Source organism: Muntiacus reevesi, chromosome 7 (genome assembly GCF_963930625.1).
Source record: "Muntiacus reevesi chromosome 7, mMunRee1.1, whole genome shotgun sequence".
Lineage (NCBI taxonomy): Eukaryota > Metazoa > Chordata > Mammalia > Artiodactyla > Cervidae > Muntiacus > Muntiacus reevesi.
In genome coordinates, this window is record NC_089255.1 from 53,824,162 (window position 1) to 53,850,913 (window position 26,752).

The 26,752-nt window shown below is 37.4% G+C and overlaps 1 protein-coding gene across 2 annotated transcripts in view; it reads right to left on the minus strand.

Annotated features, from left to right (window-relative positions):
- UNC13C (unc-13 homolog C) overlaps positions 1–26,752 on the minus strand; it is a 621,734-nt gene that overhangs the window by 120,575 nt on the left and 474,407 nt on the right. For both annotated transcript variants that reach the window (XM_065940669.1, XM_065940670.1), the window contains 2 exons: positions 10,340–10,466; positions 605–701 (listed from right to left, as the gene is read on the minus strand). In XM_065940669.1, the coding sequence (XP_065796741.1) occupies positions 605–701; positions 10,340–10,466 (224 nt within the window). The remainder of the gene's footprint in view (positions 1–604; positions 702–10,339; positions 10,467–26,752) is intronic.

Below are 26,752 nucleotides of genomic sequence, written 5' to 3' on the forward strand. Positions count from 1 at the left end.
AAAGCATATTAGATGGACTGTGGAAAGAATCTTCATTATTTCTCAAAACAAGTCAATCTCCTATATCATGTGCTTTCATTTCCCAGTGAGAAAATGCTTGTTCATTTTAAAATCACTCATCTCCTTTTCTGAAAAGTGTAGTAAAACTAGTATCATGAGGTAGGTTACTATTAATTGAATTGGGGGAGTGGTTTTTTTTCAATTTCTCATTCCCCACAGGCATTAGGATGGTTTAGCAAGCTGATTGTGGCTTGAGACATTTGATTTACTCTAGAGGGATTGGGAGGGTGTCTATCCCTAATATTGGAATCCTGGAAAGGGTCCAGAGCAATGGGGAAGCTTTGTATAAGCCTACTGAACTTGTAGATTCAGGCCAATTCAAGGAGTAAAGAATCTTGGGGCAAAGGGGTGATTGATTTCTTTTTAAAGCAATTCCCTAGGGGTCTTAGCCTTATAAAATTGTGTTTTAATTATATTTTGGTAATTAGGGAATTAAAGTAAATGTTAATTAATAGCAATAAACCTAATAATTCCCATTAGCTTAAAAGTGAGCAGTGTGAATGAATCTCAAAAAATAAGTAATCTGAAAGTCATTTAAACTCACTCCATCTTTTTTGTCTCTTCCCAGGGCTCCATGTAGGAACTCCATTGACACGTCTTCATTTTCATCTAGCCACTGCATGACAAAAGGTTCAAACCACCTGAAAAAAATAAATATTATGACAATAAAAGATGTCATTCACACATAATTAACAGTAAATGCAGTATTGCTCTTTTCTTATCTGAGAGTAATTCAGGACCAAAAACCTCTTTTCATTCTCTTTTTCTAGTTCTGCTACCTTGAAGACCTTTATCGTCACTTATTAAATATATCCCCTTCTTGGAATTCCCTGGCAGTCCAGTGGTTAGGACTCTGAGCTACCATTGCAGGGGTCATGGGTTCGATCCCCGATTGGGAGTCTAAGATCCTGCATGCTGTGCAGGGTAGTCAATATGTATCTATCTAATTTTCCCTTTTACATTAATCCCTTCCTTTCTCTTGACCCTTCTCATGCAGTTTCATGATTAGTTCCCAATTCCCACTCTATGATTCTCTTTACAATTAAAAATCCTGTAAAATGCAGATCTTGTATGCTGTGTGCCCTGATGTGTCATTCTCTTATCTCTCAGGGCTTTGCCATCTGGCTTTCATCTACCACAACTCCTCTCCTGTAACTGATCCTGCAGGCTCACCTTTAAATTTTAATGATCTGCAATCAACCTGCAGTTGGGTTTTGTGAATGGTCTAAGTTTCAAAGTTCTTTTTTCCATATGGAAGTACAATGGATGTATAGCTGTCTAGCACCATTTATTTAGAAGATCATCCTTACCCCCACTACTTTGAGTTGGCATCTTTGATGCAAATAAATTAACAGCAACAGGTAGATTTATCTTCAGACTACTTTATTTCATTCATCTATTTCGTACACACAACACTATACAATTAATAACTAGCTTTTGAATATGTCTTCACAACTGATAGTGCAGTTCTCCAAGTTTTTTATTTCTTCTTCGAGGTTGCTGTGGCTAGTCTTGGCCCTTTGTATTTCTATGTACTACACTTTTTTGAACAAACTTGTCAATCTGCACAGAAAGAGCTGCCGCACTCCTTATGGGATTGTATTAAATCAATGAAGGGAGAACTATCATCTTTACAATAATTCATCTTGTAAGGAATATTGTATATTGTTATTGACTACATCTTAAGTATCTCTCAGTAATATCTTATAGTTGCCTGAACAGAGGGCATGCACATCTTTCATCACAAGTCTTTATCATTGTTTTAATGTCATTTAAGTGGTATTGTGTATATGTAATTTTCTACTTGTGGCTATCATATAGAAATTCAATGAACTTACTACATTCACATTTTAGATTCTATTAGTTTTCCATAGTTTCTTTTGAATTTTCTAGATGCATAATTATGTCATAAAAACATATTGACAGCATAATTATATGCTCTCACAATCGTTAGACATTTGTCTTACTGTACTGCCTCAGACTTCTAACACAATGTTAAATAAAAGTGATGTTATCAGTTATCAGTTTTGTTCTTTATTAAAAATTTCATTGTGTAGAAGTATAGTTGATTTACAATGTTGTATTAATTTCTACTGTACAGTAAAGTGATTCAGGTATATATATACGTGTGTGTGTGTGTTCAGTCATGTCTGACACTTTGCAACTCCATGAACTGTAGCCTGCCAGGCTCCTTTGTCCATGGAATTTTCCAGGAAAGAATACTGGAGTGGGTAGCCTTTTCCTCCTCCAGGGATCCTCCCGACCCAGGGATTGAACCATGTCTCTTGTGTCTCCTGCACTGGCAGGTGGATTCTTCACCACTGCACCACCTGGGAAGTCCTGTGTGCGTGCGTGCGTGCGTGCGTGCGTGTGTGTGTGTGTGTAAAATTGTTCATTCTTGATCTCATGGGGAAGTTTTCAAAATTTTATCCATAAGTATGTTTTTATAGTTTGTTTAAATGTAGGGGGTTTCTTTTATTAGATTAAGAGAGTGTCCTTGATTTGCAATTAATGTTCTATTTTATCTAATTATTACTATAAGTTTAGTGATTGTAGGAATTTAATCCTTCATAATTTAAATGTGGTGAATTGTGTTCATTTCTTTTAAAATGTTTAATCTCATATCCCAGGAATAAATTCCCCTTTGTCATGTTTATATTAGATTTTTTATATTGGCTAATATTTCATTTATTTTTTTAACTATGTTCAGAGAGAAATTGGCCTATAATTATTCTTGCTTGCTGTGTTCTCAATGAGTTTTAGTAGTGAGGATATGCTGACCTTAAAAATAGTTTGAGAAGTATTCCTGCCTTTTCTGGAACAGTTTGTGTTACATTGGTGATATTCTTTCTTAAACATTTGGAAGAATTCCATTTGCAGCCATCTGGGCCTGGAGTTTTAATTGTGACATGAGCTTTAATTAAGGATTCAAATTTTAAAATACTTACAGACCCATTCAGATTTTATATTTTTTGTTATGCTAGTTTGGTTTTAGTTTTAAAGGAATTTATACATTTTGTCTAACTTTTAAATGGCCTACCATAAATGCTCTTCTTAATAATTTTTTATCTTTGCAGGATCTTTTGTGATAACTTTTCCTGACAATGGTAATTTGTGACATATTTTTTTTTGCATTGCCCTTGTTAAGGCTTCTTGGATTTTTATCATCTTCTCAAAAACACACTTGGCGTTTTAACCCCAGGCGGCACAGTGGTAAAGAATCTGCTTGCCAAAGCAGAAGACAGGAGAGATGTAGGTTTGATCCCTGGGTTAGAAAGATCCCTTGGAGTAGGAAATGGCAACTCACTCAAGTATTCTTGCCTGGAAAATTCAATGGACAGAGCAGTCTGACAGGCTTCAGTCCATGGGGTTGCAAAGGGTCAGACAGGACCAAGCACATAAAATTTTCTACTTTATTTTTATCCCAGGTCATGTTGATATTTTTTCTATTTTGCCTTGATTTTAAATATTTCTTCTGATAACTTATATCACTGATTTTAGTTTTTCCTTTCTTTTTATAGAATTAGAGCCATAAATTTTCCTCTATTTCCAGTTTTAGCTATAATCCACAAGTTTTGACATGCTATATTTTATCATTAGTTAAAAATACTGTGGAAATAGATGGGGAAACAGTGTAAACAGTGTTAGACTTTATTTTTGGGGGCTCCAAAATCACTGCAGATGGTGACTGCAGTCATGAAATTAAAAGACGCTTACTCCTTGGAAGGAAAGTTATGAAAAACCTATATAGCATATTAAAAAGCAGAGACATTACTTTGCCAACAAAGGTCCATCTAGTCAAGGCTATGGTTTTTCCAGTGGTCATGTATGGATGTGAGAGTTGGACTGTGAAGAAAGCTGAGCACTGAAGAATTGATGCTTTTGAACTGTGGTGCTGGAGAAGACTCTTGAGAGTCCCTTGGACTGCAAGGAGATCCAACCAGTCCATCCTAAAGGAGATCAGTCCTGAATATTCATTGGAAGGGCTGATGCTGAAGCTGAAACTCCAATACTTTGGCCACCTCATGAGAAGAGCTGACTCATTGGGAAAGACCCTGATGCTGGGAGGGATTGGGGGCAGGAGGAGAAGGGGATGACAGAGGATGAGATGGCTGGATGGCATCACCGACTCGATGGGCATGAGTTTGAATAAACTCCGGGAGTTTGTGATGGACAGGGACGCCTGGCATGCTGTGATTCGTGGAGTCGCAAAGAGTCGGACACGACTGAACAACTGAACTGTGTAATTTACACTTTGGTTTATTTTTTGACTTATGAATGATCTAGAGTATCTGCTTAATTTCCTATGTGTGGTCCAAGAACATACAGTATATTGTCTGAGCTTTTAAAATTCATTATATTTGCTTTTGGGTCTAGCAGATAGTCTGTTTTGGTAAGTGCACCATGTATGTCTGTTAAAAATGTGTATTTTCTCACTGCTGGTTAATTATAAATTATAGATAGGCATTCTGTGTGTGTATGTGTGTGTGTAAATGATATCTATGAAAATTTGTGGAAACTCTGGGTGAGCAGATAGAGACATATCTGGGTAGATAAATGTCTCTGTTTTATTCATGCTTTTGAAATCTCTTTATTAATGACATTTTTGTCCGATTCTTCAGTTTCTGAAAGAATTATAATCTCCAAATAGAATTGTAGATTTTATTTTTCATTTTATTTCTGACAATTTTTGCTTTATATATTTTGCTGACATGTCATTTAGTACATACAAATTGAGAAATGATATATCTTTTAAACTTTATTTTTGAAAAATTTTAATTGAAGTACAGTTGATTTACAATGTTGTGTTAGTTCCTGGTGTACAAGAAAGTGAGTTAGTTGTATATATTACATTATTTATTCTTTTTCATATTCTTTTCCACTCTGGTTTGTTATGGGGTACTGAATATAGTCCCTGTGCTAAACAGTAGGGCCTTGTTTATCTATTTTATATATAGTAGTTTGTATCTGTTAATCCCACTCTTCTAATTTATCCTTATTCCACTTTACCCCTTTGGTAACCATAAGATTGCTTTCTGTGTCTATGAGTGAGTATTTGTTTTGTAAATCAGTTCATTTGTATCATATTTTTGATTTCATAAATGTGATATCATATGGTATTTTTCTTTCTCTGTCTGACTTATTTAGTATGATCACCTCTAGGTCCATTCATGTTGCTGCAAATGGCAACATTCCATCCTTTTTTTATGGATAAGTAATATTCCATTGTATATTTGAGCCATATTTTCTTTATCCATTCATCTGTCAATGGATATTTAGGTTGCTTCCATGACTTGCCTATTGTAAATATTGTTGCTATGAATTTGAGGGTACATGTATTTTCTCAAGTTAACTTTTTCCAGATATATGCCTAGGAGTAAGATTGCTGAATCATAAGGCAACTCTATTTTTAGCTTTTTAGGGAACCCCCATACTGTTTTCCATAGTGGCTGAACCAATGTACATTCCCACCAACACTGTAGGAGGGATCCCTTTTCTCAACACCTTCCCAGCATTTGTTATTTGCAGACTTTTTGATGTTGGCCATTCTGACCTGTGTGAGATAATATCTCAGTAGTTTTGATTTGCATTTCTCTAATTAATTTTGTTGAGCATCTTCCCATGTGTCTATTGACCATCTGTATGTCTTCTTTGGGGAACTATTTTGGTCTTATGCCCACTTTTTTTGAGCTTGAACAAATAGAAAAGTGATATTTATTCATTTGTTCTGCCCGTTTTTTGATTGGATTGTCTTTGTTGTTATTGTTGCGTCATGTGAACTGTTTTTGTATTTTGGAATTTAATCCTTTGTTGGTCATGCTGTTTGCAAATATTCTCTCCCATTCCATAGGTTGTCTTTTCATTTTGATTGTGGCTTCTGATTTGTGCAAAAGCTTGTTTGATTTGGTACCATTTGTTTATTTTTGTTTTCAATTCTATTGCCTTAGGAGACTGACTAATGAAAAACACTGACAGGATTTATGTCAGAGAATGTTTGCCTGTGTTCTCTTACAGGAGTTTTATGGTGTCATATTTGAGCATGGTGTGAGGATATGTTCTAACTTCATTGATAAACATGTAGCTGTCCTGCTTTCTCAACATCACTTGCTAAAGAAACTGTCTTCATATTTTGTATATTTTTGCCACCTTTGTCGAAGATTAATTGTGTAGGTGTGTGGATTTATTTCTGGACTCTCCTTTCTGTTCCATTGACCCATATATCTGTTTTTGTGCCAGTAACATGCTGTTTTGATTGCTGCTACTTTGTTGTACTGTCTGTAGTCTGGGAGGGTTATACCTCCAGTTTTGTTCTTTTTCCTCAGAATTGTTTTGGCAATTCGGGGTCTTTCATGGTGCGATATAAATTTTAGGAATATTTGTTCTAGTTCTGTGAAAAATGTCATGGGTAATTTGATGGGGATCACATTAAATCTGTAGATTGCTTTGGATAGTATGGCCATTTAACAATATTAATTCTTCTAATCCAAGAACATGTAATATCTTTCCACTAGAAATGATACATCTTTTTGTTGAATTGCTCCCTTAACTATCATGAAAAATTTCTCTCAAAGTATTTATCTTAAAATCTACTGTTAAAATATTAATATAGTTGCATAATTTTCCTTTCAGTTGTTTTTTCATCCTTTAACATTTCTAGACTCCTATGCTTTAGGTGAATAAATTATAAGAAAGATAATAATAATGGGTTTTACTACTTTATCTAGTAGAACAATACTTGTTGGCTAGAATATTAATCTACTTGCACATAAAGTTTACACTTAATTTTCTGATACATTAAAATTTAAATCTATCAACTTTCATACCCACCCCCAGTTTCCTACTTTCTTTTCATTCCTTTCTTTCTCATTTTTTGCCTTTTAAGTAGTTTTTGATTTATCCCTCCTCCTTCCCCATAATCTTATTTGATGCCTAGTAATATATTACACATTAAGGGCTTGCATTATAAATTATAACACACACACCCAAGAGATAGTAAAAGTTTTTTAAAATGAGTATTTACACCTTCCAAACAATTTGAGGACCTTATATTAACTCAGTCTATCAGTCTTTTACATTTTCATGCTATTTTTGTCCTCTATTTTAATTCTATGCATATTTTATTCTACAGATTTTTAAAATTTTATATTGCTAATGTGCTTTAAAAGTACTAATTCGTTTATCTTCTCTAATACTTTTAATTCTTTATTACTGTATTCTTATCTTGAGTTCCTCTGTCTGAAGGCTTAGAGTATATTTTTGATGAGAGTCTCCTGGAAATGAGTCCTCTTAGCTTTTCAGCTGGGCCTCCCTTGCAGCTCAGTTGGTAAAGAATCTGGCTACAGTACAGGAGACCTGGGTTCAATTCCTGGGTTGGGAAGATCCCTAGTTATATTGTATAGATGTTTTTATTTTCCTTTATTTTTGAAGGATATATGTGATGCTTGTAGAGTTCTAATTGCTCTCTTTCAGCACTTGGAAGATATCATTGTATTATATTCAGGTTTCAGTCACTTCTGTTGAACAATCAGTCAATTGTATTACTGCAGCTCTTTTGAAGGTAGTGTCTTCCCTTCCTTGACCCCAGTGCACTTAAGTCTTACTTCTTTTTGATTTTAAGCAGTTTTCTATGATGTGCCTGCAGGTGGTTTTCCTTGCATTTATCCTTCTTAGGATTTATAAAAATTCTTGAACTTTAGTTTCAAACTTTTCATCAGTTTTGCAAAATCCATACCTAGTATCTTTTTACACACTGCTCAAATACTATTTATACTTTCTCTCTTCTCTTTTTATTGGGACCCATTTCATTGTATACCAGACCTTTTTATAATTTGCCCCATATATTCCTGTTTTTTTTTTCTATATTTGTATTTTTTGTTTCTATGGCTCAGTTATTTTAGGCCCTCTGCTGTGTATATTCTGCCATTAGGTCCATCTGTTACATTCCTAACTTTTCCTTTTTCAATTCTATGATGTCCAATTTATTCTTCTTATAGGTTCCTTTTTACTGTTGAAGTCCTCCCACAATTTGAAGAACATACCAAACTATGTGTGATAAGGCTAATATCTCTTTTTCTCTTGGATTCTAGTCATTTGGTCCTATTGTCTGGCAATCTTTAACCTTTTAAATATTGTTCATTGTCTATGAAAAATTGTGGAACCTTTGATTTATCATTTCCTTTAGAGCAGATCTAAGTTTTTGCTTGTAGATAGACTGTAGGAAGATCACCAAGATCCAGGAAAGGCTGGGTTTTAGGCTGCTCTATTTCCAGTTTGCCCTTATATTTAGAGCAGAGGTCCTTCAGGGATCTCACCTGAAAAACTGGGATGTTTATAGTGCTTCTTCTTTCTTAGAAAGGCTTACATTCTAATTTTTGTCTCCCTAACATTGTGAGAATGTTGAAGTCTCTACATAGCTTTTTAATCTCTTAGTGCTTGCACTCTACTCGATTTCTGCCTCACTCTCCACACAAGGGCAGATTAGGAATCAGAGAACACCTCAAAAAGAAACTGCATACAACATGGTGTACTTACTTCTCTGTAGTCCCCTTTATTCTGAGATCTTGGTCCCACAAGACCAAGCAGCCTCTATAGCCCTGAACACCAGTGTTTATTTTTCCAGCCCAGGGAGATGGCTATAAACTCTGGGTTACTGTTCTCTGTTTGACCACCATGACTGCTATGGCAGATTAGTAAATGCATGTAGCTGGGGAGGACTGGGGAGAAACTGCCACACACACAGGGTTCATCTCAGTGCATTTCTTTTCTCAGGGACCTTAGGGACTCAATCCGTGATTTGCCTTAGTGCCTCAGTCCTTAGTGACTTGCCTTAATTGCTCTCTGATGCTGTTTAATTTATTCAGCTTTCATAGTTGGTCTTCAGTGAGCATGTTAGTCTGATTTTAGTTAGTTCAGACAGAGCCAGAAGCAGAAATCTCTGGCAAATAGCTCCCCTTTTTATTTCCCTATTCCCAGTCAATGATGTCACCAACACTTAGACACTTGTACTGCATGTTTAACTCTTTCTTCTATCCTCAAGTGTATTTAGCTGACAAATTCTGTAAATTCTCTTTGAAATTTATCTCCCACACATCTTCATCCTTCACACTTTTACTACAGTCACACTATTATGTGTAAACTTTTTATTTCTCTTGGTATCTCGTTCTAGCTTATAAACTTCTATGAGAAAAGTTACATACATGGGCGTTCTAATCTTATCATTATATTCCTCACTACCTCCTAAATCTCTTCTCTACCCCTTCCATTCTTTGCCTCTTCCAACCTCCACAATGCCTAATGGAAGTAGCAAAAGCTCCACTGTATTTATATAATCTAGTCAAAAGCACTTTTCCTACATTACTATTAATTTTGTAAAAATATTGTGTTCTTCACTGAAATTAAACTATTTCCCATGGACCACAGCCCATGTGTTCCTTCTTCCATAATTACCCTCAGAACTTTTCTTCCCTTTTCTTGTTATAACCTGACCAACCTTTCAAAGTCTATATTAAATGTTACCTTATTCATAAATACTGTGTAGAGTCACTGAAATAGGGGTAATATATCTCTTTTGTGAGACCGCACTGCATTTTGCTTATACTACTTGAATTAGTACTTATTTCAATTTGCCTTGTTTTATCATGATTTTTGTTCTTGTCCATGTCTCCTTGAGTATAAGTTCCTTTCAAGGTGAGGTCTTTATTTTTTTCTCCATCTCCTACAACTCTTGGCATAGTGCCTAGGATATGGCAGACCCCCCTCAACAGAATAAAATGGAATTCTGACAAATATCAAATGTACAGTATTATAAATCTGATGGTGTGATAACAATTGTATTTGATAGAAACAGCTTTTGACAATGTTGCCTGTTTAACAGTGACTTCTATTTTAGAAATATAAATTTCTAAGACATGTTTAGGTTTGAAACAAAGAGAAATCTGGATTATATAGATCAATACACAAGCCCCCTTCATTTTACTAACAAAATCCGAGTTCAAGCACTTTTACAAGAAATCATTTCATTGTGTGAGCTGTTATGTATTATGTATTTCTTTCTCTTTGAGTTGAATATCCAAGTAAGACATACTTGAAAAATGCAACACAATTCAATTAAATATACTTCCCAAAGATATGCAAATCATTTAATGCTAATTTCATAACAGAAATGTCTGCATTCAAATGAAGACTATGTGAAGAGATTTTTAGGACTGCATAATTCAGGTGTAATTTTACAGGACTATGAATTGAGAATAAACTTGGGGGTGAAAAAATCACTACTTACAAGGAGTATTCAGGAACGGCATCCTTGAAGGCAGGAAGTTCCCGCACATATTCATTATAAAACCATTTCACTTTGAAATGCAAATTCATATAATCAGTGCTCTTGCATAACCTCTGCTTTTCATGTTCTGTAATAGATAAAATCAAACATTTAATAATGTGTGGTTTGCCAACAATGCTGTGTTCCAGTCTACTTTTATTATTCATATTTCAGAAAGGAAGAAAACATTATATCTAGGGTTAAGGCAAAGTGAATTGCTAAAGACAGACCTGAAATTTTACAAAATGCAAAAATCATGTTTGGTCCTATGTAGAAACACGAACGCTCTAATGTGCTTTCCTGGAAAAGGTGAGCATTCTGCTGAGTTAAAGAGTGAAAACATACCAACATTTTTCTATTTATCTGCAAGTTTTCATATTTTGACTACTTTTAGCCTGATACTAAAGTGCCAGAAAGAATTAAAACCTGTAAGTATGAATAAAACATGAACCAAACTAGGAGGCATAATTCCTGATTAATACTGGAAATGTGAATGAGTAGATCACATTTCTGGCCTGGATATTTAATACTTAAAGAATTAAGGAGAAGAAATATATCTAACTTCTAAGATAGCTGTTTTTTTCTTCACCTTTTAAGTTCAGCTAAAATTATTTTGTACTCTGTGACTCTTCTGCCATTTCTCTAAGCAGGATTTTCTTTTCTTTTTAAAATTCTTATTGGAGTATAGTTGATTTACAATGCTGTGTCGGTTTCAGGTATACAGCAAAGTGCATCAGTTATTCATATATGTATATCAACACTTTTTAAAGATTATTTTCCCATATAGCAATATTTTCTAAATGTAACTTTTAAAAATCTCTTGCTCAAAACTGTAACTTAAAACCGCATTTCAATCTGGACATACAGAACTGGGAAATAGAGACAAAAGTAGTGTTACTGGACACATTTATCTTTATTCAATATGAATTTTGGCCAATTCTGGCTTTAAGTATAGAAATAACCAAACCCAAAATATCCCTAACTATATGCAGGTTGAAAGTGTCCTCTGAGAATTTCTAATTGAGGTTCTGTGAATCTCCTTCAAGTTAAGGGCTTTGATTTATAATAGGAACATGCTTTAATTAATATTTCAGGCTAAAAGCACTTATGGAAGAAATTAGATTGTTATAAAGTAACTGAGGGCATCCCTGCTTTTCAAAACCTGACTCCAGAGGGACTTAAATCTCAATAATAAATGCAAGAGGTAATACTACCCCAAACTGAACATTCTGAAATTACTTAAACAATAATTCAAGACAATTTGCAGAACCAAGAAAAATGCAGAGACATACATTTATACACATAAACAAGAGTAATATATTAGTACCTACAGACCAAACTCCTAAGCAAAATTATGAATTAGGTGATGTTTTGCTTCAGTTTCTTCCAAATTTATTTCACCCTTTCCCCCTTCACTGCTGGTTCTCTCCCTATCCTTCTCCCTTTGGATGTCTAGTATCCCTCCATACTATAAGAGGAAACATGTATTTGATAAATTTATAGGTCGGAATTTAATGCACTACTACCCTGAAGCCCAGATAAGGGAAGACTCTTGCCCTAGCAGTCACGCATAAAGAGGATTCAACTTATCCCAAATACAAACTCAAAAATTAAATAGCTTGTAGCTTCCTCTATCACTGGGGACCCCACACTTGGTACTAGCACAGAACAAGCCATAACTAAACATTTGTCTTTGTGACTAACACCACTTGCTCTTATGATTAATACTCTCTAAAGCCCATAGGAACACTGGAATATCTTTTGTTCTCTATTCTAGAAACCGTAGGTGATAGTGTCCAAATACTACCAAGGTTTGCAGGTTGCCATTGTTGACAATAGAAATAGTTACAGATTTGGAATATGGGAAGGAATTTAAGCTATGGAAGCATGTGTGTAAGAGAAAGGATAAACTAATCAATCCACCATGTTCTTTGTCTGGATAGCATACATGCAATAGAATATTGCATATGAAAGTATCAATAAGCACCCATTTTCTTTGGGTCCAATTCATGCATTTGAAGGTGCTCATGAATTAATGCAGTATGCAAACCAAATCTACTACTAGCTAGGGGGATATTTTGAATAATCAGTGATTTATATTACTTGCAAAGTTTGTATATATGCAGTTTTCCATATATATATATAGGAAGCCTGATATTGGGTTTCTGCCAACTAGATGGTTTTGAATTCTAGAACTGTCAATATTTTTATGTCTGAAATTTAGATTTATGAGATTTAACTCATTAAATTTTAGCTTTATTCAAGTGATTTATGTAAAAGTTTATATGAAATAATGACTTGCATTTGTCCTCACTTTAATACATATGTTTGTATATTTTAGAAGGAAATACTTTTCTGAAAACTATACCTGAATTACACCCCCAAAATAGGAAAACATTTTAAATTTTTAATTTTTATAGAGTTTATTTTAAATTACATTTTAAACAAAGTACATATTCAAATTATGTTCATTTTGAACACATATTCAAAAAAGTTCATATATAACTTTATTTTTTAATCCTTTAAATATTAAGAACATATGTAGATGAGAGAGTTCCCAATTTGACAAAGGAGGAACACCCTGAGCTGAACTCTCACCAGCACAACAAAATCACAACTACTTATAGAATAATTATTTATGAAAAAGACCCAAATCTATCATAAGTGACCTTTTACAACTGAAGATAAAAAGAAGGAACACAACCAGGAGGTAGGAGGGCAGAATCATGGTCCAGTCAAGCCTCATGCCCCTGGGTGGACAATGCACAGACAATAATTACAATTGCAGAGGTTCTGCCTAAGGAATGAGGGGTCTGAGCCCCACATCAGGCTCCCCAACCCAGGGATCCTGTGCCAGGGTGAGTCCCCGAACATTTGGCTTTGAAGGCCAGTGGGGCTAACATTCAGAAGACCCAAAGGTTATGAGACACAGACTCCACTCTTAAAGGGCACACACAAAATTTTACACACTTACAGACCCAGGAAAGAAACTGAGATTTGAAAGGAGCCTGGGTAAGACCTGCCAGCTGATCTTAGAGGGTCTCCTGTAGAAGCAGGAGGGCAACTGGAGCTCACCCTGGGGACAGAGACACTGGCTAAAGTCACTTTGGGGACCTCCTTGTACCATGTGGACATTAGTGCTAGCAACCAATATTGTTGAATCCTCCCTTTAGCTTGCTAGGCTGGGGAACCCAGCCCCACCCCACCCACTAGCCTAAGGGCACCAGTGCTGGGAGGTCTCATGGCACTCACCAGTGCCAACTACAGCCCCACCCATCATCAGACAGCTTCCTTAAGAGTCCCTGAGCCCAGAGCCACCCCTGGACATTGCCGTGCCCACCAGAGGGCCGAAGACCTGGCCCCACACACCAGCATGCTGGGGCCCCCAGGGCCCTGTAGCTAGAGACCCCGAGACACAGCTTCACCTACCAGTGGACAAGCACCAGCTCCAGAATCCCGGGTGCCCTGCCCCCCACCCCCCATCAGCAAGCCTGCTCTAACCTTAGGACCAGAGCCTCACTCCACCCGCCAGTGAGCAGACACCAGCCCAAGGTCAACTTGAGTCCTGCAGCCCATCATGGCAGGGCCAAACCCACCCACCAGCAGTCCAGCACCAGCCCGGGACCAGTTGGCCCCTCACCCCAGCAGCAGGTAAACAGTTCTGAGAAATCTTGGGCTCTTCAGCCATTCTCCCCACCAGCCCCACTCACTAGAGAGCTCAGATAAGCTTCAGGACACTCAGGACCCCCCAGCCAGCTGTGTCAGGAACAGGCCACAACCATCAGCAGTCTGAGCCCAATTCCGGGACTGCTGAACGTTGCAGCTGGCCTGCTCTGCCTACCAGTCAGCCAGCACTAGTCCCAAGACCTGGTTTCACCCATGTGTGGGGTGGACAACCCAGGATATCCTGGACCCCAACTCTACCTACCGGTGAGACCACTCTAGTACCAGGGACCCTATGAATTCTGAAAAACAGCCACCCCATGACACAGCCCAGCAATCAGCAGCTGGCAGCCTCAGTACAAGCCTGCGCCTGGCAAACAACTAGACCTGGAGCCAGTCATGCCTGCCAGCCTGCCCCAGTAGACTACCCTCCCCAACAGAAGGATCCACACACACAGCCCACACAGGGTACCCCTAGAGCAGGCAGCTCTGGTGACCAGTGGGGAGTGGGCTGATGGACGGGATGTCTCCAACAAAAGGCCATTTCTCCAAGGTCAGGAAACATAACCTCCTAGATACAGAGAAATAAAAACAGCAAATCAACAAAATGAGGTGCCAGAGAAACATGAGTTAAAATAAAGGAACGTGATAAATCCCCAGAAAGAGAACTAAGTGGAGATAGGCATCTACCTGCAAAAGAGTTCAAATAATAATTGTAAAGATGATCAAAGAACTCAGGAGAAGAATGGAAAAACAGAGTGAGAAGTTAAAACTGTTTAACAGAGATAAAGAATACACAAACTAAATGAAAAATACACTGGAAGGAATCAATAGTAGATTAAATGATACAGAGAAACAGATCAGTGAGCTGGAAGACAGAACAGTGGAAATCACTGAAGCTCAACAGAAAAAAAAAAAATTAAAAAATGAGGGAGGTTTAATAAATCTCTGGAATAAAATCAAATGTACTAACACTCACATAACAGAGGGCCCAGAAAGAGGAGAGAGAGATTGAAGCAGAGAACATGTGTGAAGACATCATATAATAGCCGAAAACTTCCCTACCTGGAAAAGGAAACAGACCTCCAAGTGCAGAAAGCACAGAGTCCCAAACAGGATCTACCCAAAGAGGACCGCCCCAAGACACTGTAATCCAAATGGCAAACGCTGAATACAAGAGAAAATATTAACAGTTGCAAGGGAAAAGAAATTAGGGAACTCCCATAAGGCAATGAGCTGATTTTCAGTTGAAACTAAAGTAATGAAAGAGAAAAACCTACAACCAAGGATAATCTACCACTGAGATTTGATGGAGAAATCAAAAGTTTTAGAGACAAGCTAAAATAATTCAGTACCACCAAACCAGCTTTAGAAGAAATGTTAAAGTGATTTCTATAAGTGAAAAAGAAAGGCCACAAGGAGAAATATGAAAAAAATACAAAAAAAAAAGCTCCTTGGTAAAGGCAGTGAGTGAGTGAGTGAAAGTCACTCAGTCGTGTCTGACTCTTTGTGACCCAATAGACTATATAGTCCGTGGAATTCTCTAGGCCAGAATACTAGAGTGGGTAGCCTTTCCCTTCTCCACGGTATCTTCGCAACCCAGGGATTGAACCCAGGTCTCCCGCATTGCAGGCAGATTCTTTACCAGCTGAGACACAAGGGAAGCCCAAGTATACAGTAAAGGTAGTAAATCAACCACTCAAAGCTAGCGCATGCTCAGTTGCTAAGTCGTGTCTGACTCTTTGCGACCCTGCAGCCCACCAGGCTCCTCTGTCTATGAGATTTCCCAGGCAAGAACACTGGAGTGGGCTGTCATTCCCTTCTCTGACAAAGCTAGTAAGAAGGTTAAAAGACAAAAGTAGTAAAATCAGCTATATCCACAATAATCAGTAAAGGGAAAACTGGACAGCTACATGTAAAAGGATGAAATTATAACATTTCTCACATCATATATAAAAATAAACTCAAAATGTATTAAAGACTAAATGTAAGAGACTAGAAACCACAAAACCGGAAGAAAATATAGGTAGAACATTCTACAAGATAAATCATAGTAATGATTTTTATGTATCATTCTCTTAAACCAAAGGAAACAAAAGCAAAAATTTAAAAATGAGTCCTAATTCAATTTCAAAGCTTTTCCACAGCAAAGGATATCAGCGACAAAATGAAAAGACAGCGTACTGAATGGGAGAAAATACTTGCAAATGGTGTGACTGATAACGGGTAATATCCAAAATATATAAACAGTTCATACAACTTAACATCAAAAAAAAAAAAAAAAAAAAAGCCCAAACAACTCAATTAAGACATGAATAGACATTTTCCCAAAGAAGACAGAGATAGAAATAGGCACAGGAAAAGATGCTCAACATCATTAATCATAAGATAAATGCAAATCAAATCCACAATGAGATTCACCTCACACCTGTCAAAATGGCTATATTATAAAAGACCACAAATAACAAATGTTGTCAAGAATGTGGAGAAAAGGGAACCTTAGTATATGGTTTGAGAGAATGTAAATTGGTGCAACTACTCAGGTAATAGGATGGAGTTTCCTCAAAAAAACTAAAATAGAACTACCATATGACTCAGCAATTCCACTCTTGTGTATACATTTAAGAAAATGAAAACAGTAATTTGAAAAGATACATGAATCCCAGTGTTCACAACAGCATTATTTATACTTGCCAAGATAAGCAAGTCACCTAAGTGCCCATCAACAGATGAATGGATAAAGAAGATGTGGTGTATGTGTTGAATACAGTTGAATATTGAATATTATTCAGCCATAAAAAGAATGAAATGTTGGCTTCTGCAATAACATGGATGGACCTGGAAGGTTATCATGCTTAGAAAAGAAGTCTGATGGAGAAAGACAAATACCATATGTTATTATTTACAGGTGGAATCTAAAGAATAAAACAAATGATTGCAACAAAGAGTCAATAAACACAGAAGAGCAAAGTAGCTGTTACCAGTAGGGAGAGTGAGGTGGAGAGGAGCAAGATAGGAGTAGGGGTTTCAGAGGTACAGACTCCTATGTCTAAATAAATAGACTAATGATATATTGTACAGCACAGGGAAGATAGCCAATATTTTATAAAAACTATAAATGGAATATTATAATCTGTAAAGATTCTGAATCACCAAGTGGTATACCTGAGACTAACATAATATTGTAAATCAACTATATCTCAATGAAAAAAAAATGCATATAAACTAAGTTTGGATAGAAAGAATGTAACTGCTAAAAGAAAAAAAAATAGCTCAACAGAAATTTTTTTTTTTTTTAATTTTTCAGGGGGTTTTGTCATACATTGATGTGAATCAGCCACAGAGTTACACGAATACCCCATCCCGGTCTCCCATCCCACCTCCCTCTCCACCCGATTCCTCTGGATCTTCCCAGCCCAACAGGCCCGAGCACTTGATCAACAGAAATTTTAAAAGATCAGAGATAAGATGTGCTTTGGTAAGCAGGTAAATGCCAGCTGTGGGCAGTGTCCCAGTCAGTTTTCTAGACAAGACCTTCAGTTTATTTGCTTAACCTATTTATGCTTTGTTTCTTCATAACTGCAGCAGTTTTGCCTTTTCCCCTACTTGGGCACTCTGTTCAGAAATTACAGCCCTCCTCAAACCCATTGTCCTGGACTCTGCAAGCTCTCTACCCTCCACATCCCCCTCATCCCTGCTGTTCCCACAGTTTCAGGAAAGGAACACTTCTGCTTGTCTAACTTTCTGTAGCCACACCTTGGCCATCACCCTCTCCTCTTTGCCCCCCACCTACCATGTCTCTCTTATAGAGAATGGACACAGGAAAGAAGATAGGAAAGTGACCAATTATCTTTTATCTATTAAAAAGGTGAAATCTGCTTTTGCTGTAGTCTGGAGATCATCCATTCTAGTTCCTAAGAATATATGTTATATGATAACTCAAATAGGGTTTTACTTAGAAGAACTGCTAATAGTTTTCTCTTTACAGAATTGCTTTCATGCTCATAGGAGTTAGTTTCTATCCTCTTAAGTTGCATCTCTTTCATGCACCATCAACTAGTATTTACTGCTCTGTGGACAGAAACAGAAGACCAGTACCATCTGTTTTCACATTCTGCCAATTCAACAAGAGTAATTGACATTTTTACACGGATTATGCACTCCAGCTTATCTAGCAAGAGGTTTTCAGTTTACTGAATTAGTCGGTGAGGTAAGTTTGAGCTTAAGAAAAACGCAATTGATAATGGAAATGGTACACACCTATATAAATAAGGCCCACATGTGATGCTTGTCCTTAAGTAGAAAATATTAAGTAGAATTTAAACTTTTTTCAGCACTGACATAGTGATAATCATCATGAACCTCAGGATTTGTGGCAGGTTTAACTGATTAGTGGGTTATAGAACTAAGTCCTTTTCTTCCAAGGCACACAAACAGACTGCGTTTCCCAACTTTCCCTGCAATAGATTGGCCTATGACTGACTTGTGGGTCAAAGTAATAAATGCCATATTCAGTTTCGTCCTAAAACACCTCCTGTGAAATCTGCTCTGCTCTCTTTTCCCTCATTTGCTGACCAGATGCAGAAGATCCCGCCAAGGATTCTGAGGTTCTTGGGGAATGTAGAGCTGCTAAAGAGTAGAATCTGGGTCCTTGAACCACTTCTCAGAAGACAGCTGTGCAATCAGAAACACCTTCTTTGACTTGTACAAGTAAGAAATAAATAAGCTGTCACTGTGTTAAATTGTTAGTTATGGAATTAGGCTGGGTGAAGCTATGTTCTGTTGCATCACACAAAGGCTTTTCAAAGGTTAAGATGTGCCTATTAATTAACCCCCAAACTATTCTGCTTTCTAATTTGTTTCATACATTCATGAATACACACACACACACACACACACACACACACACACACACACACAGTCATGCCATTCCTTTACTTTATGTAACTGTATCAGCCTAAGAACGTCCGGCAGACCCTTCTGTGAACTGATCCACCATCACACAGGGAATCAGTTAATCAGACTGTTAAGTTCACGTTAAGAAAACAGTATATAGGCTTTGAAAGGGAAAAAATCATAGAAACAAAAATACATGTATTTTGCTGTTGACTAACATTACCGTTTATTTTCCTATCACCCTTGTTTCATACTTGTAGGCTCTCAGCTATATTCTCATGAGTTATTACCACTTGGATGATTCTATAAAAGTGAGCTGTTATTTTCCAAAATCTGTACGCCTGTTTTTCTCATGTCTTCATATATTGTTCTCATAAGTTGTAATGATATATTATAAGGAAATATTTCAAATAAACTACAGTTACATCTGTTTGTTTCCAAGGCAGACCATTTACTATGACGGTAATGCAAGTCTATGCCCTGACCAGTAATGCTGAAGAAGCTGAAAGGTTCTGTGAAGACCTACAAGACCTTTTAGAACTAACACCCAAAAAAGATGTCCTTTTCATTATAGGGGACTGGAATGCAAAAGTAGGAAGTCAAGAAACACCTGGAGTAACAGGCAAATTTGACCTTGGAGTACAGAATGAAGCTGGGCAAAGGCTAATAGAGTTTTGCCAAGAGAACACACTGGTCATAGCGAACACCCTTTTCCAACAGCACAAGAGAAGACTCTACACATGGACATCACCAGATGGCCAACACCGAAATCAGACCGATTATAATCTTTGCAGCCAAAGACGGAGAAGCTCTATACAGTTGGCAAAAATGAGACCAAGAGCTGACTGTGGCTCAGATCATGAACTCCTTATGCCAAATTCAGACTTAAATTGAATAAAGTGGGGAAAACCACTAGAACAGTCAGGTATGACCTAAATCAAATCCCTTATGATTATAGAGTGGAAGTGAAAATATATTTAAGGGACTAGGTCTGATAGATAGATTGCCTGATGAACTATGGATGGAGGTTTCTGACATTGTACAGGAGATAGGGATCAAGACCATCCCCAAGAAAAAGAAATGCAAAAAAGCAAAATGGCTGTCCATGGAGGCCTTACAAATAGCTGTGAAAAGAAAAGAAGTGAAAAGCAAAGGAGAAAAGTAAAGATATATCCATTTGAATGCAGAGTTCCAGAGAATAGCAAGGAGAGATAAGAAAGCCTTCCTCAGTGATCAATGCAAAGAAATAGAGGAAAAAAATATTATGGGAAAGACTAAAGAATTCTTCAAGAAAATTAGAGATGCCAAGGGAACATTTCATGCAAAGATGGACTCAAGAAAGGACAGAAATGGTATGGACCTAACAGAAGCAGAAGATATTAAGAAGAGGTGGCAAGAATACACAGAAGAACTGCACAAAAAAAGATCTTCACGACTCAGATAATCACGATGGTGTGATCACTCACCTAGAGCCAGACAGCCTGGAATGTGAAGTCAAGTGGGCCTTAGAAAGCATCACTACAAACAAAGCTAGTGGAGGTGATGGAATTCCAGTTGAGCTATTTCAAATCCTAAAAGATGATACTGTGAAAGTGCTGCACTCAATATGTCAGTAATTTGGAAAACTCAGCAGTGGCCACAGGACTAGAAAAGGTCAGTTTTCATTCCAATCCCAAAGAAAGGCAATGCCAAAGGATGCTCAAACTATCACACAACTGTACTCATCTCACACACTAGTAAAGTAATGCTCAAAATTCTCCAATCCAGGCTTCAGCAATACGTGAACCATGAACTTCCAGATGTTCAAGCTGGTTTTATAAAAGGCAGAGGAACCAGAGATCAAATTGCCAACATCCACTGGATCATCGAAAAAGCATGAGAGTTCCAGAAAAACATCTATTTCTGCTTTATCGACTATGTCAAAGCCTTTGACTGTGTGGATAACAATAAACTGGAAAATTCTGAAAGACATGGGCATACCAGACCACCTTACTTGCCCCTTGAGAAACCTATATGCAGGTCAGGAAGCAACAGTTAGAACTGGACATGGAACAACAGACTGGTTCCAAATAGGAAAAGGAGTACATCAAGGCTGTATATTATCACCCTGCTTATTTAACTTGTATGCAGAATACATCATGAGAAATGCTGGGCTGGAGGAAGCACAAGCTAGAATTAAGACTGCTGGGGGAAATATTAATAACCTCAGATATGCAGATGACACCACTCTGATGGCAGAAAGTGAAGAAGAACTAAAGAGTCTCTTGAGGAAAGTGAAAGAGGAAAGTGAAAAAGTTGTCTTAAAGCTCAACATTCAAAAAACTAAGATTATGGCATCTGGTCCCATCACTTCATGGCAAATAGATGGGGAAACAGTGACTGACTTTATTTTTCTGGGCTTCAAAATCACTGCAGATGGTGATTGCAGCCATGAAATTAAAAGACGCTTACTCCTTGGAAGGAAAGTTATGACCAACCTAGACAGCATATTAAAAAGCAGAGACATTACTCTGTCAACAAGGCTATGATTTTTCCAGTGGTCATGTATGGATGTGAGAGTTGGACTATAAAGAAAGCTGAGTGCTGAAGAATGGAAGCTTTTGAACTGTGGTGTTGGAGAAGACTCTTGAGGGTCCCTTGGACTGTAAGGAGATCCAACCAGTGCATCCTAAAGGAGATCAGTCCTGGGTGTTCACTGGAAGGGCTGATGTTGAAGCTGAAACTGCAATACTTTGGCCACCTGATGTGCAGAGCTGACTCATTTGAAAGGACCCTGATGCTGCGAAAGATTGAGGGCAGGAGGAGAAGGGGATGACAGAAGATGAGATGGTTGAATGGCATCATCGACTCAATGGACATGAGTTTGGGTAAACTCCATGGGTTGGTGATGGACAGGCATGGGGTGCTGCAGTTAATAGAGTCGCAAAGAGTCGGACACGACTAAGTGACTGAACTGAACTGAATAGTTACATCATAATTACCACATACCAGCAATGATATAAAAAAGCATCTTCGGCTTAATGGTAGACCACAGTCACACAACCGCCTTTATCTCTTATGATGTGAACAACAAACTTTGTTGACAAAATGAAGAATGCCGAAGGACTGATCAGTCCTCCGACATTTTTAATTTTGGCAACAAATATTTAACACACTCATTATGTTTGCAAAATAAAACATTTAATTAGTTTTCTGAACTGCAGTGTAATAATTTTATAAAAAAACAGTCTTTGAATTTCAATGAGATGAATATTTTACTACCAGAATAAACGTGCTTCATTAAAATTGTACAAGGAAAAATCTTGGCAATTTTGAAGGCTATTCCTATTTGCTTTTACTAGAATTTACTACTTTAAAAGAATAGATTTTCCCTGGAAGTTAGTGGATGCATGGGATTTTATGTATAATCCAGAAATGTACAATTATTTATCTATTTATAGGTGTGGTAGACAATCCATTCTCAAGTCAAAAGCAAATTTGCTACCATCAGTCTTCACAGTGTCATTTTCTTAATTTGTGATGTCATTTTACTGCATAAACACTCTGTATTGTCCCATAGTTGGTAGCTCGATTCTGTAGGGCTACCTTAAATATCCCTCTAAGTGTTTGGCAGGCTGCTCTGTCTCTAAGAGGTGATGATATAGAATGTTTGGAAGGAATATCAAATAAAAAGCCAGGATTAGGAACTCAATGCGTAAGAGTTTTTGTGCAATATGGTCAGCTCACAAAGCCTAAACTTTATCACCCAGAAACTCTGCAAATATAAATATGTATCAGACTTTTACAAACAATGCACACATATAAACATCTATCAGAGATAAGCACAGATGCATATTAATGGTATACAGATAGAGATCATGAGCTCTTTTCCATACACTGAGAATTCTAAACCATGTAACTGGAAGTAAAAAGAGAGAGAAAATAAGAATTATAATTTTCCATTTTAGAGCAGCTCTATAAAGGTTATGTAATATCAGCATATCTTTGGAGATGTGTAAATTCTGGCTGCTGAAGTAAGCTATCATATTAACAAAGTATGTAAAAGAAAATTTAAAAAATAAATGACTAAACATAATAATAACACACCAGCAAAAAAAAAAAAAAAAAAAAAAAAAAAAAAGCAATTGGGACCAATGTGAAGCTTCCAGAGAAAGAAACCAGCAAATAAGAGAAAAGAGTAGCCATAATAGTCAATTACTATAGCAAACTTTCTGAAGAATCAATGACAAGGAAGGAACAAGTATCACTAATTTTTGTAGGGTAAGAAAGAAGACAGCAAGCTTTTAAAAAAGTCAAGCAAAATTAATAAAATATTGCCCTCCTCCATGACCACTGAAATTGATGCCAGAAGCATGTTTACATGTGTAGCTGGCAGTTCTACTCACAGTTAAAACCAGTATCTCAGCAGAATCCCAAAATGAATTGAGGTTCCCTGGGTAAATGATACCAGGAATGGTATAATGTCAGACATACTTCACAGTCACACACTCTGAAATATCCTCTTAAAATTCTGGTGTAGCTCCTACAACCCATAAATCTAAACTGGAGGGTTTCAAGTAGGACTGGCTCTCTCCAGCGGAACCAAAATGTCTTGAACTTCTTTCAGTATCATCTACAGCTGGAAATTACTCTATTTCTAGAAAAGAAATCTGTTCACAGATGAGCTCTGCATTCAATCACCTTTTGATTTCAAATGTTTCTTTGCCAAAGTTCAAGAGTACAACACCAACATTTCCTCTATAATCTTCATCTATGACACAGACTCCTACATCTGTGAAGTGTTTTGAAGGCAAGCTGGAGTGTGGAGCTACTCTTCCCAAACACCCATAAAGAAGAACATACCATTTTATGTACGGCCTGGAAGAATATTGCATGATTTGTCTGAGCCTTGGAAATTCAGGAAACCTTACGAAGTCAACAGCACATAATCTTATGCTAGGAAACTAGAGATAGATAGTTAAAAGGAAAGAATGAGATGTGATGGAAAGTATTTTTAAACAGAAAGATGGCCAACAGGTTGAAACATAATGGTAAAATATAGGTACTCAAAGAAGCTATTGGCATTGACAAGTCATGGAGCAAGAGTATGAAAAATAAACAAAAAACAAGCTTCACTTATATTGTATTTTTACCCACAGTCAGCAACAGAGGTAGTACAGAGTATTTCTACAGAAGTTAGTACTTGAGACCAAAATGCGGATTTCATTCATTTATGCAACATCTACTGATTATCTACTATGAACCAGACACTACATACTGAGAGTACAGCAAAGAAAATCAGAGCCTTCCTGCAATTTTGGAATTTATAATACAGTGAGGAGAAGCAGACAATAAAAACCACTCAATGCAATGTGAAGTAGTGGTTAAGTGTTCTGGAAAAATAAAATGCAGAATAAGAGAGTATATGAACTGAACATACATTTTTTTTTTCCCCAGTAGGGTGCTAAGGGAAGATCTTTAATGAGGTAACATGAAAGTACAACTGAATGAAGTCAGAGCACAAACCATGCTGCCTTCTCCTGGAAAAGCATTTCAGGTGGAAAACACATCAAGTACGTGGTCCTCAAGCCAAAGAGTATGCCTGACAAGTTCAAAGAGATGCAAAGACGCCGGTGTGGCTGAAGCAGAGCGATGGAGAGTGGTGCGAGAGAAGCCAGGGCTGGGTCACAGAGGACTGGAGCCTGTTATAACGACCTCTCCTCCTAAGAGTTACGGAATGACACCGCAGGTTTTTGGTCTCATTTTACGTTTGTAAAACATCACTTTGGTTGCTATCTGGAGAACAGATTATAGGAGACCAAAAGTGGAAACAGGAGAGTATAGAGGAGCCACTGAAGTACAGCAAGCAATGGGTGGACCTAGCAGCTTGGACTTGGTGGTTACAGTGATGACTAGTAGAAGCAGTACAGTTCACTTCAGTCACTCAGTTGTGTCCAACTCTTCGCGACCCCATGGACTGCAGCACGCCAGGCTACCCTGTCCATCACCAACTCCTGGAGCCTACTCAAACTCTGTCCATTGAGTTGGTGATGCCATCTAACCATCTCATCCTCTGTTGCCCCCTTGTCCTTCTGCCTTCAATCTTTCCCAGCATCAGAGTCTTTTCCAGTTCTTTGCATTTTTTCAGTTCAGTTTTTCACATCAGGTGGCCAAAGTATTGGAGCGTCAGCTTTAGCCTAAGTCCTTCCAATGAGTATTCAGGACTGATTTCCTTTAGGATTGACTGGCTTGATCTCCTTATAGTCCAAGGGACTCTCAAGAGAAGATCTCCAACACCACAGTTCAGCATAAGGTCTAATTTTGGTTCTGTGTCTTTCTAATATACCACCTTGGCTCTTACCTCTTCTCTGCCTAGATAAAGTTTTTAAGAACAGATAAGAAAGCAGGTAAGATAAATGTTTGATTCCCACACCACCTTGTCTGCTTAGAACCATAAATGGATAAATAGACAGACAAAAGAATGTAAAGGCTGTATCCAGTTCTTTGGCTGTGTCTATGCCTTCATTTTCTTCTCCGACACGCTCAGAACAGTGGGTCATCAAACAGACTGGTAGAGGACATGTTCAACACTGGATGCAACCGAAAAGTTTGCTGGTGTAAAGCTTCCCATAGGGGTGTGAAAGGATACATGAACCTCAGTATTCACTGTAGCGCTGTACACAACAGCCAAGACAGGGAAGCAACCTAAATGTCATCAACAGAGGAATGGATAAAGAGGAGTGTGTGTGTGTGTGTGTGTGTGTGTGTGTGTGTACGTGTAATAGAATATTATTCAGCCACTAAAAATAAAGCAATAATGCCATTTTCAGAAACATGGATGGACTTACAGATTATTATACTAAGTGAAGTAAATCAGATAGGGAAGGAGAAATATCGTATGGCATTGCTTACATGTGGAATCTAAAAAGAAATGATACAAGTGAATTTATTTATAAAAGAGAAAGAGATTCACAGACTTAGAGAATGAATTTATGGTTAACGTGTGGGGAGGGTAGGAGGGAGGGATAGTTAGGGAGTTTGGCATCATCATGTACACACTGCTGTGTTTAAAATGGCTAACCAACAAGGTCCTACTGTATAGCATGTGGAACTCTGTTCAATGCTATGTGGCAGCCTGGATGGGAGGGGAGTTTTGAGGGAGAATAGATATATGTACATGTGTGGCTGAGTACCTTTTCTGTACACACGAAAGTATCACAACATTGTTAATCAGTTATACTTCAGTATAAAACAAAGTTTTTTTTTTTTAATGAGATGATAATGTACCTGAGTAAATTTTACCTAAAACAAAAAGAAAAACAAAAGAAAAACAAAAGAAAAAGAAGCTCCCCATGGGGAAAAGCCACTATTGTGTCTTAAAAGAACCAAATTTCTACATGAAAATAAAAGGCCCCATGCATATACAATATGAGGGGCTTCCCTCATAGCTCAGTCTGTAAAGAATCTGCCTACAATGCAGGAGACCTGGATTCGATTCCTGGGTCAGGAAGATTCCCTGGAGGACCAAATGGCAACCCACTCCAGCATTCTTGCCTGGAGAATCCCATGGACAGAGGAGCCCAGCAAGCCTCAGGTCATGGGGTTGCAAGAGTCAGACATGGCTTAGCCATGAAACCACTACCACCATGCATATCAATAATTTTTTTATTAAGAATTGTCAATAAAATATGCACATAACTATTCCATACACATAGCTCATAAAAACCACTCATAATTAATCAGTTTCATGTATTTCCCAACTTATAGCTTATACTGCAAAATCATTGCCTGTAGCTTTTTCTTAAAAGACTCAGATCTTATGAACCTCATTTCTTG